The sequence below is a fragment of the Alexandromys fortis genome, unplaced genomic scaffold, assembly GCF_014885135.2.
Source record: "Alexandromys fortis isolate MF-2015 unplaced genomic scaffold, M_Fortis_MF-2015_v1.1 scaffold_31, whole genome shotgun sequence".
Classification (NCBI taxonomy): Eukaryota; Metazoa; Chordata; class Mammalia; order Rodentia; family Cricetidae; genus Alexandromys; species Alexandromys fortis.
The window spans coordinates 11301721-11314460 of record NW_026067974.1 but is presented as its reverse complement, the minus strand read 5'-3'; the positions used below and the strand labels follow the sequence as shown (position 1 = coordinate 11314460).

The 12740-nt window shown below is 46.3% G+C and overlaps 1 protein-coding gene across 1 annotated transcript; it reads left to right on the top strand.

Annotated features, from left to right (window-relative positions):
• The first annotated feature begins 3654 nt into the window (after nt 1-3654).
• On the top strand, nt 3655-12452 carry Krt28 (keratin 28). The gene is made up of 8 exons (XM_050156900.1): nt 3655-4142; nt 4545-4627; nt 5221-5377; nt 6501-6662; nt 6742-6867; nt 10358-10575; nt 12002-12057; nt 12310-12452. Exons 1-8 carry the CDS (start codon nt 3699-3701, stop codon nt 12450-12452), a joined length of 1389 nt encoding a protein of 462 aa, XP_050012857.1. The 5' UTR covers nt 3655-3698.
• Nucleotides 12453-12740: the final 288 nt, after the last annotated feature.

Here is a 12740-nt window from a genome sequence, read left to right as displayed (position 1 = left end):
GTGTAAGTCTCCTAAAGCTTATGTACTGGAGACTTGGTCACCAGGGTGGTGGTTTTGAGGGATTTGGACCTCTCGGTGGTTGGACTCAATGGAAGATGGTCAGTTCACTGTTCATTAGGAACCCTTCCTCAAAGAGGATTTGTGGAGTTTTGCTCGTGGGACCCAGCCAGCTCTTGAGAAAGAGCCATTTTTAATTAATTACTTTAAAACAATGTTTTCTCACTTTACATACCTATCCCAGTTCCCACTCCCTCCCCTCCTCCTGCTCCCTCCACCTTCCCCCACCCCATGCCCCATTCACTCCTCAGGGAGGGTAAGGCTTCCCATGGGAAGTCAACAAAATCTAGCACATCGCTTTGAGGCAGCACCAAGGCCCTCCCCACTACATTTAGTCTGAGCAAATTATCCCTCCAAAAAGAATGGGCTTCAAAAAAGCCAATTCGAGCACCAGGAAGAACCCTGGTCCCACTGCCAGTGGCCCCACAGACTGCCCAGTCCACACAACTGTTACTCACATACAAATGGTCTAGTTTGGACCTATGCAGGTTCCGTGAGCTCCCACTAGCTCAGGTCAGCTATTTCTGAGGGTATCTGCATCATGGGCTTGACCCCTTTGCTCATCTTATTGCTCCTCCCTCTCTTAGACTGGTCTCCAGAAGCTCAGCCCAGTGCTTAGCTGTGGATCTCTGTATCTGCTTCCATCAGCTGCTGGATGAAGGGTCTATGATGACAATTAAGGTAGTCATCAGTCTGACTACAGGGCAAGGCCAGTTTAGGCACCTTCTCCTCTATTGCTTAGAGTCTTAGCTGGGGTCATCCTTGTGGATTCCTGGGAATTCCCCTGGTGCCAGGTTTCTCACTTAGCCCCATAATGGCTCCCTCAATCAAAATATCTCTTTCCTTGCTCTCCCTTTTTTCCCCCATCTTGACCATCTGTTCCCTCATGCTCTCCCCTCCCTCCCCTTCTCCCCTCTCCCCATTCTGCCCTTCTCCCCCACCCACTCCCAATTTACTTAGGAGATCTTGTCTATTTCCCCTTCCCAGAGGGATCTATATATATGGCTCTTAGTGTTCTCCTTGTTCCCCAGCTTCTCTGGGGTCATGGACTATAGGCTGATTATCCTTCGCTTCATATCTAATATCCACTTATGAATGAATACATAGCGTGTTTGTCTTTCTGGGTCTGGGTTACCACACTCAGGATGGTTTTTTGTTGTTGTTATTGCTCCATCCGTTTGCATGCAAATTTCAAAATGTCATCATTTTTTTACCACTGAGTAGTATTCCATTGTCTAAATCTACCATATTTTCTTTATCAATTTTTCTATTGAGAGGCATCCAGGTTGTATTCAAATTCTGGCTGTGATGAATAATGCTTCTATGAACACAGTTGAGCAAATGTCCTTGTGGTATGAGTGGCCATCCTTTGGGTATATGCCCGAGAGTGGTCTTGAGGTAGATGGATTCCCAATTTTCTGAGAAACTGCCATACTGGTTTCTAAGTAACTGTACAAGTTTTCCCTCCCGCCAGCAATGGAGGAGTGTTCTCCAGAAAGGGTCGTTTTAAAGCCAGGCCACCCAAAAGTACTCATCCTTCTTCACATGGCTGTTTCACTTCCTACGCCTCAACCACACTGTGATGGGACAAAGGGACCCTCACCAGAAACTGAAAAGATGGTGTTGCCCTGTCCTGGACCCTCAGCTTCCAAAACGGCCAGTGAAATCGACCTCTTTTCTTTATAAAAATGGATATAGTCAGCTTCAGGTGTCTCGTCAAGGCAACAGAAAACAGATTAACAAAGCAGCTTTAACCAGCCATCTCTCGACTCTGTCCACATCGCGGTCACTCTCGCCTCCTCCGTGATATAAAGACAGCCAGTGACTCAAATGCTTTCCTCATCCTACCTGCCCCTCTGACACCATTTCTTCTTTCTATGTGATCATGTCGTCAGTCACTCAGTCTTCTTCTCTAGGGCCCCGTGGATTTCCTGGGCACTGTCCTTCTTGCTCCCATCTTTAGATCCCCCCAAACCTACATCGTTCTGTCTACTCCTGTACAGAATTATTTCCAAATACATAATAGAATGTCGACTGAAATAAGAAACCCATTTATTTACACCTTGCTGAGTAGGCATTTGCCCAGAGCCGTGGGCTTACTCTAAACATTGATTTTTTTTTTCCTATCAGCAGCCATCTTTAACTGAGATATCCCAGCAACTTCTCAAATTCAACCAGTCCAAGACTAATCTTGGTGTTCCCACCACAGTCCTCTCTCAGTTAACATTATGACTCCCAGCATCTGCAATCAGTTCTCAGAGGCAGGCCCAGCCACTGCGCACTTGGTTTTGCAGTATTTGGCCAGCTGAGGTGGGAGGATGGCTAATTAAAGGCTAACCTGAGCTACAGAGCAAATTCCAAACCTGGCCCATGGTAAGAGCCCGTCAGGAGAAAAAAAAAATGCCAGTTCTTCCTTTACTCTCAAACAATCATGACTTCCTCTCAGCTCCTCCCTGCTCCACACGCCGCCATCTCTACCACCTTCACCTTCCTCACCAGGACCGTCCTTCAACCCTTCAGTCTGCCTCATCAACTCATTTCAACCTGGTTCTTTTGCTGCTTTTTAATTAAAATATAATGGCATCATTTCCCTCCACTCCCTTTCTTTCCTCCAGCTCTTCCCACGCCCCCCACTCCTCACCCCCATTCCCTCTCAAGTTCCTGGCCTCTTCTTCTTTAACTGTTATTGTTACAGACATATGCACACATACATAAAGTACAACCTGCCGTGTCTGCTCAGTGGGGCTTGCATGTACACGATTTCAGGGCTGACCACTTGGTACGGGGTCAACCAATGACAGGGTTCCTCCCTGCGGGTAGACCACTTCCTCTACTCTCAGAATCAACTTGCTATTTCTCTCTGCTTTTTACTTAATATTCATCCCAAACCCTTGGGTCCAGCGCACAAAGCTGAACAAGACCCAGCCCCTGTCTGGCACTAACAATCCCCTAAAGACTATAAAAATATTCTTTCATTTCTACATTTATTTAACTCCACATCTTCCATTTCTGGGTCTAACACAGCACACTAGACACAGTAGTCATGAATGGTCATATACTGTGTCGTTGGCCAAGACAATACATAGGTATTACAGCTATGGAAAGAAGGGGAAATTACCAGGGATGTACTTACGTAAATGACATGGTTTTTTTTTTTTTTTTTTTTTTGGTTCTCATGGGATTAAAATACCTGTTTCTGTATCTAATAATCCTTCGTGCACCTGTGTGGCAAGCCAGGCAGACAGGGCCCTATCTCAGCCTTCAACGCTCTATTGGCCCCTGTACCAGATAATGACAGGCTGCTCGTGGGGTCTCTAGATGAAAGAGAAGGTTACTCACGCAAAATTAAAAGTCAAAATAATGAACTTAATATAGAAGCAAGCCGTACTTTGTGTACGATAACATATATCCTGAAGCAACACCGGGGGACGTTAGGCATTAATTATTTCTTAAATCGCCCAATTATACATCATTTCATGCTAATCTAAATGATGCCGTTTCTCTCTCGGCAGACACCACTCAACTGGAGACAACCCCCATACCTGTGTATAAAAGCCCCAAGAACCCACAGGCTGGTGATGCTTTGTTCTCCTTTGAAGTCACTGCTGCCCACAGACAAGGGGAACGTTTGCCCTGGCACCATGTCTCTCCGGTTTTCTGGCGGATCCAGGCACGTTGGCCTACAGTCAGGATCCCTCAGGCCACCCAGCGGAGGCGCAGGATTTGCAGGCGGCAGTGCAGGGGGCAGTTCGGCTGCTGGGAGTGGATTTTCTTGGGCCTTAGGAGGGACACTGAGCGGTGGCCCCGGTGCGAGCCATGCCTCTGGTGCCCTGGGGAACGCTGCTGGTGTGGGCTTCGCTGGGAACGAAGGGGGTCTCCTCTCTGGGAACGAGAAGGTCACCATGCAGAATCTTAACAACCGCTTGGCCTCTTACCTGGATAACGTGAAGGCTCTGGAGGAGGCAAACACAGAGCTAGAGAGACGGATCAAGAACTGGCATGAGAAATATGGACCCGGATCTTGCCGCGGACTCGACAACGACTACAGCCAGTATCATGTGACCATTGAGGACCTTAAAAGCAAGGTAAAATCACAGACTTGGAACTAGTCAAATTTTTAAAACTTAATAACTTCCAGCAAAACTATACAGAATCACAAAGGAAAATGAGTAATGACTGTCCTTTAATTTTTACTGAATTTTAATTAAATAATTACTCAAAATTAGGAACCTTGATTCATGAATTTCAGTGTAGCTCAAATGTTAATTCCACTGTATTTTGAAATACACATATATAATAAATTATTCTGTTTTAAAAATAAGACAATTATATGAGAATAAATTTAAAACATAGCTATTTTTTAATTAAATTCTAAATATTTTGATAATTGTATAAGTTAAAAATTAATGCAAAGGCTTAATTGTTTTTTAAATAATAAATAACAAAAGCAAGGTTATTTCTGTTAATGCCCATTTAATGTCTTCTAGATTATCTCTTCCACGGCTGCTAATGCTAATATAATTCTGCAGATTGACAATGCCAGACTGGCTGCTGACGACTTCCGACTAAAGTAAGTGACAGATGGCAGCCATGGCCCCCAAACGAGGTTCCTGTCTGTTTGTGTTGTTAAACAATTTCGTTTTCATCTCAAGTAAAATAAATTACAACCCAAAAGAGTAAAGGCAACAAAGGATTTCTGTCACAAAACGCCAGTCAACTTGAGTCAAAATATAACATATTCACTACACCCATGAAATAAACTGCCCACGTATCTCCATGCCTGCCTAAGGGAATGCCAAGCACAAAGTAATGTTCCTTGGCCATTGTTCAATCCATAAAATTGTCAGCTTAGGTAAGATTACAAAAATGGCGCTTTCACGAAACTGGGGAGTTGTTCATATTGCACAGAACCGGGGGAAGAGTCCTGCTCTGTGTCCAGCTGTTTTGGTTTATGACAGGGTCTCACCGTGTAGTCTAGAACTCACAATCCTCCTGTCTCAGCCTCCTGAGTTCTTGGATTACAGACATGGGCTACCACACAAGGCTTTTTCTGTAGCTTTTTATAAGATTTAGAGTCCTGATTTGGTTTCGTATTTCCCATTGACATCGGGTTGAGTTCCTAATGAGCTAACTTCCACTGCGTTTAAATTCACCCCCACCCAGGTACGAAAATGAACTCACCCTTCACCAAAATGTAGAGGCAGACATCAACGGATTGCGCCGTGTCCTCGACGAGCTGACCCTCTGCAGGACGGACCAAGAGCTGCAGTATGAATCCCTGAGTGAGGAGATGACCTATCTCAAGAAGAACCACGAAGAGGTAGGAGAAGCCTAAGTCCCATCCCAGCTCTGCCCGTGAAAACTCTCGAGAGGGAAGGAAGTCGCTGCGATCCCAGCACCAATCCGTGCTCAGGGAAGCCACACGTGAAATCTGCTTGCCTCCCACGGGAACGTTAGAGGAAGGGAAGTTAGAGAGAGAGGAGAGTCACACAGCACAGCACAGTGAGAGTAAGGCCACAGGAGAGTGACCCCCAAACATGAAAGCCAGAGAAGGAAGAGAAGAGACGGCAAACACAAGAGAAGGGCTTGGAGCACAGTGGGATCCAGGTCCCCCCTAAAGTCACAGCAGCTTTGACTGCACTGAAGGTGGGGGGGAAAGCTGCTCATATTGGGGTGCCCTGGGCATTTCCTACACTCTCCCTGGTGGGTGTAGGCTAACCGCAAGCGGTTTGATTTTGAAACTCCACAGCAACAAGGATTTTCCTTTATGTGGAATCTTACATAGAAAACTTCAAAGTACAGAAATAAGTTAGTAGCAGCTTTTTAGGACGTGTGTGTGTGTGTGTGTGTGTGTGTGTGTGTGTGTGTGTGTGTGGTTGGGTTTGGTGTGGTGGTTCAACTTTTCTGTTTGTTTTTTGAGACAGGGTTTTTCAGTTTAGACTTGACTGACCTGGAACTTGCTATGTAGACCAGAATGGCCTTGAACTCACAGAGAGCTGCCTGTCTCTGCATCCCAAATTCTGGGATTAAAGGTGGGCACCATCACCATCGGGCTGGTGGTCCAACTTTACAATCCCAGCAGTTGGGAGGCTGAGGCAAAATGATCCCCAAATCCAAGGCCCAGCCTGGTCTACAGAGCAAGTTTCTGTTTAGACTAAGCTACAGAGTAAGACCCTGTCTCATAAAAACAAGGATGGGTGGGAGGGTAGGGGAAGGAGAGAGGGAGGGAGGGAGGAAGGGAGGGAGGGAGGGAAGGAAGGAAGGAAGGAAGGAAGGAAGGAAGGAAGGAAGGAAGGAAGGAAGGAAGGAAGGAAAGAAAAGATGGATGACTGGTGTGAACACAGATTAGATAGGACCCAGAAATTACACATTCCTCTGGGAACTTTGAGACTTCTAAAACCTTCTCGGGTGGCATAAGGACATTCACTTGCGCTTCGCTCCAGGAAATGAAGGTTCTGCAGTGCGCAGCAGGAGGCAACGTGAACGTGGAGATGAACGCTGCACCAGGCGTGGATCTCACCGTCCTGCTGAACAACATGCGAGCCGAGTACGAGGCCCTGGCTGAGCAGAACCGCAGGGACGCCGAGGCAGGGTTCCAAGAAAAGGTGAGGGGAGCCAGACCCGCTGCTCTCTTCCACCCTAGCAAGCCAGACTCGGTGTAACCCTGTGTAATCTGCCCTCCAGAGTGCCACGCTGCAACAGCAGATCTCCAATGACATGGACGCAGTCACCTCGGCCAGGTCGGAGCTGACAGAGCTGAAGCGCTCCCTGCAGACTCTGGAAATCGAGCTGCAGTCACTCTCGGCAACGGTAGGTGCTGACACCAGGCCGCCTGCGCCTCCTGATTCCCCAAAACCTATGAGAAGCCCTTCTTTTCTCTCCTATAACAAATGCTTACCAAGAAAGGGAAGACAGGAGGGAAAGCATCCCAGGAGACAGAAAGAGAGGCGCTGTCTTCCTCACAGACTTCTTGACACCCAGATTTCCTTCCTGGATGGCGCCCAGGGTTCGTTTAGTTAAAATAACCAGTCTGGTGCCCAGTTCCACCCTGAGCATTGTTCATTCAGCCCCCAGAGCATGCTGGGTAGTGTTCCTGTTTAAAAAAAAAAAAAAAGTAAGGGACAGAACCAACACTGTTTGGCCACACAGGCCAGGATGGGGGTCACACCAACATCTAACACTGAGAAAATCATATTGAGAGGATCCATGGGCCTGGAGAGATGGTTCTACCACTCTTCCAGGGGACCCAAATTCAGTCCCGGGCATCCATAGTGCAGCTAACAACTGACTGTAACTCCAGTCTCGAGGCATCTGATGCCCTATTCTGTCCTCTGCAGATGTAGCATCCATGGGGTGCACGTATGTGCAGGCAAAACACCCATACACATAAAATATTTTTTTAAGAAAGGTTCCCAGCAACTCTAACATGGGCACTCTTGATCCTCTCACCCTACATAGAAAAGTCCTCGTCCCACAGCAAACACCCCATAGAGCCTGGTACTCAGCCTCTTAGGCACATGGGGGGTGAGGAACATCATCCGGAAGACTTCAATGGTTACCATGGAAACAACCCAGCTCAAAACCCTGCTTTCGGTCAGGACTATGATTGGGCGGTATCCAAAAGGCTTGACTCTGAGAACTGTGGAGAGCATGTGGTCCATGGGTTCCCCATCTTCACAAGAGATCTTGTAAATCCCTGAGGACAATGGGGTGTCATATAGACAAAACGAAATAACTACTAAGCAACTGAGAACAGTGAGCCTGTCACCGAGGAAACCAAGGCTCAGTACACTAGAAAAATTTTTGATTTAGCAACCTTAAAAGCACAGATGCAGTGTTCTCTCACTAAGCAGTGTTGAGACAGATCTGTTCTTACCACTAGCTGAGCCCCAACTTACCCAGCATGCCCCTCTTCCCCTCACCCTCAGCACAGCTGGCTCTCTAGACCTTCCTTGTGCAGACTCGCCTCTCTGAAACCATCAGAACCCTGCACGGTCTTGTCCCGCGGAAGGGGTGAATTCTCCCTGTGTTTCTGAAAAACAGGGTGGGAAATAAATTCTCAAATTCCTTCACCAGAATCAGAAGCATTTTCACATATCAGCAATGACATCAGGGCTCAGAGTCTAGGGTCAGCCCACCCATTATAATTATTTTCTCATAGAAACAACAAAAATCACTAAGCACTTAGAGTCAAGGCTCAGATCAACTATTCTGGAAGTAATGCTTTGGGGTCAGGAAATAGCACACACACACACACACACATACACACACACAATCCATTTAACTGCAGTATAAGCAAATTACAGAGTAATACTGGTAACTTAGCTTCCACACTTGAGATTCTTTGGTCAAAATAAATTGCAAGGTCAGTTCCCCACAGGTGAAACGCCAAGTCAATTACAGGTTGGAAGTTATCTATATAAACATCCGTGTGTTTGCTTCCTGTGTTAGGCAAACTTCCAAGTTCATCTGGTTCTCTCTCATCAGCACCCAGCCTTCCCAGTGAATGCAGTTAAGAGAGCTCTTGCCCCCTCCTACTTCCCAGGGTATTAGCCATCTTATAAAGGAATGCCCAAGGCAGGGAAGTGAGGCTTTAAGGTTCTGGGTGGTGGGTACACCTCTCCCTGATGTCTTTGTCACCTCTTCTTCTTCATCACCATTCTGGTCACTCTTCCACTGGAGAGCCCAGCAACCTCTCTCCACATTCAGCAGCCAGTGTCCATCTGTATCCTAAGGGTCTGAGCTCATTAGATCGATGCTATGATGAATATCTTACTACCTAACTCCTTCTTTGTTATCTTAGGAGTGAATCAGTACATCATATATTTGGCAAAACACAAAATCATCCTTAAAATTATCGTGCTACTATTGCGATAAAGAAGTAGGATGACGAGCTAGGAGATAGTTCAGTTGGTAAAGCACCTGCCAGGCAAACACAAGGCTGTGAGTTTGAGCTGCAGAATTTATGCAAAAAAAGCCAAGCAGGGAGGCATAAGTTTGTAATCTCAGTGCTGGGATGTAGAGACAAGAAGATTCCTGGAGCTCACTGACCAGCCCTTCTAACTGCGTCAGTGAACCATAGGCCGCCTTTAAAAATGATTAAATAAATAAGTAGATATCACTTGAAGAACTTGACACCCGAGAGTGTCCTCTGGCCACCACACGCACACATACACACATACACACACATACATACATACATATATGGAAAGATAAAAGGAAAGCATTTCAAGGTAAAATGCATTTATGACGTAAACACCGAGCCAAACTGCCTGCAAAAATGCTAGGCAGAGCCTTGTGTCTCCTTATCACAGAGACCTTATTTCCTGTGATGTAAGGGCTGCGGTCACGCCACACGAGAGGAAGGAAAATGAGAGAGCGGCAGAGGTGGTGGACATTCTGATGAGTGATACCAGAAGTAATCACTACCCAGGCGAATATCTACATATGATAAGCTGACGGGGGAAATTATCGTGATTGCAGCAGGGATCATGTGGCAGGACAAATTACAGTCTGTGGAAAGCGAGAGGAAGTAGGATTCTCACAGGAGCGGTGTGGACACCGTGACCTGTGTGTTGTGAGCGCTGGCCTGCAGAGCCCGCCCTGTTAAAGGACTCATTCAGTCTTAACTTCTTTCAAAAGAGGACTTTGGTGACTGGCAGAAAATCCAGAATGGATCAGAAAAGGAAACAAGAGCCCGGCAGGCCTGGGAATAGGATGAGAACAGGGCATTAAAGAGTAAGACTTCAAAATAACAGACAACCCCAAAACAACAATTTTAAAATACAAATCATCCCTTGTGGATTTCTTACTGTTCCGTCCTCCCTAAAGTGCTTTTATTTACATGTTGGTCTTAACAGAAATTGTTATCAAAATATTAACTGTCAAATACCATACAGGGATCTGATAAGATGGCTCAGTGGGTAAGGGTACCTGCTGCCAAGACTCAGAGTTAGTTCCCAGGGACACATATGGTAGAAGGAAAGAACCAACCCCTGCAGGTTATCCTCTGACGGCCACACATTTGTTGTGACACATGCCTACCCGCTACTACACACACACACACACACACACACACACACACACACCTAAGTAAATGTTAAAATACAATCTTGGCGGGGCAATCATTTATCCCATATCGGGCCATCCAGTGCCTGTTCACCACCTGGTTAATGCCAGGCTCCACTGTCTTATTGTGACCGGCCCCTACTTGCCCAGGGAGTGGTCCTGCAGATGCTAAGAGACCAAGGGCTAGGTTCTCTGGTGGTTTCATCCCTTGCTATGCTCTTTGATGTCTCAGAAACACTCGCTGGAGTGCTCCCTGGCGGAGACCGAGGGCAACTACTGCTCTCAGCTGGCTCACATCCAGGCTCAGATCAGCGCCCTGGAGGAGCAGCTGCACCAGGTCAGGACCGAGACCGAGGGCCAGAAGCTGGAACACGAGCAGCTGATGGACATCAAGGCCCACCTGGAGAAGGAGATCGAGACCTACTGCCGCCTCATCGACGGAGACGAAAAGTAAGACCATTGGGAAGTTCCCCGCAGTACATGCTCTACCCCTCCGCCTTCCACACTCTCAGCCTGCTGTTTTTCTCTCCCACTGTACAAGTGTGCGTCTTTGCTCACTTCTAGAATCAGTTCCTCTATATTTGTACGTAAGAGAACCCCCTTATCCCCCTCGGAGGACTCCCATCTTTCCTGCACAATTCCTCAGTATTGCCCATGTTAAGCTTTGGGATTTCAAGATTCTCTTGACCCCTGACCCTTCCCAAAGCCCCTGATCATGGCTTCAGGACACATATGTATATATGTAGACATATGTACATATTCTATATGTATGTGTGGCTGTCACAACAGTGCATATTTTATATGTATCTTTCTCAAGCTAATGCATATTTCTTTCTTAACTTTTTAATTCTTGGACTTAAAAAAAAATCAGAGGGGAGAGACGGGGAAGACGGCTCAGTGGGTAAAGTGCTTGTCACATGAAAACCCGACTTTGGGTCCCAGCGTCTGTGTAAATGCCGAGTATAGTGGATCGAGCCTGTCACTCCATACCTGGGGTCAGAATGAGAATGCTGGGTGCTTGCTAGATGGATCCACTGCAGACTGGATGCTGGGTGCTCACCAGCCAGCTCTAGCTGATATGTGAGCTGTAGGTTCAGTGAGAGACCCTGTCTCAAGAAATGTGGTGTGGAGGGGCTAGAGAGATGTCTGAGAAGTTAAGAGCACTTGCTGCTCTTACAGAAGACAGGGTTCCATTCTCAGCACCCGCAGGATTCACACTGTAACGCCAGTTCCTAGGAAACTGAAGCCCTTTCCTAGCCTCAAGGGCACTGCGTGCATGTGGTGCATACGCATGCATTCAGGTAAAACACCCATACCCATCAAATAAAAATAAATAAGGCTCTCTTTAAAACTGAGGCTGAGAGCTATAAAGGAAGATTCCTGATGCCAACCTACACACACACACACACACACTCACAAACACATTCACATCTACACATGCACTCATACACATACACACACACATAAAGGCTCACACGCACATAAACACTCACACATTCACACACAGACACATATTCAAGCACAGACACATACACACTCACATATATACACATTCACACAGACATACACACATACATACATATACACATACACATATTCACACAGATTCACATACACACATACACACATCACATACATACACACATACTGATACATACACACACACACACACACACACACCATCACCACCACCACCCAAAAGAAAAATATCAAATGGAAATAAATAACTTGTAATCACTTCCCGCTCCTGCACACAAAATCATAACATTTTCTTCAATAGTAAAAACTGAGATCTGCTAAGACAGTATGTCAATGAAAAGTTTCCAAAGTGATCATAAACACCAATATTAAAACAATAAACTTTTCTTTCTTCCAGTTCCTGCTCCGGCTCAAAGGTCTTTGAATCTGGAAACTCGGGGAATTCATCCAAAGGTAACAAAAACCTCGTTTCATTTCTGTAGCGGAAACTCCGTTCCCATCAACAACACTCACACGTGGTAGCCGAGTCTACAGTTAAGTGGTTTTAACTACTGGAAATGTTCCCCAGACACCCCAAAAACCTTACTATAAACGCGTAACACTCCCTCCCCAAGGAATGCGATGCAGTGCGAAAAGCGAACGGTGGGCTCCCCTCCCATAACCTTTTAGGAAGGACTCACGCATTCACCTGTGTTTTCTCTCTAGATTTGTCCAAAACCACACTGGTAAAGGCGGTGGTTGAAGAAATAGATCAGCGTGGGAAGGTGCTGTCCTCGAGGATCCACTCCATCGAGGAGAAGATGTCTAAGATGAGCAACGGCAAGGCTGAGCAGAGGGTTCCCTTCTAGCTCCCACACTAGAGGGCAGAATAACGGGGCGGAGCCAGCGCAGCTACTCCGGTCTAAATCTCAGGGAGAATGGAAACGCTTTCTACTATCACAGATAAAGTGACCTTCGACAAAATGCCTCTTTTCTTGGTGACTTTCGCATGATATTGGGTGTTTCTGTTCCAAATAAAGAAAATAGTTGATGGGGACACGCTTCCATTTGCTGGTGGTTAATATTAATTTGAAGATCTTTTTGGAAAACGTTTTCGCTGAATTTCACTCTAATTTTCAATAAACATCAGTATGATC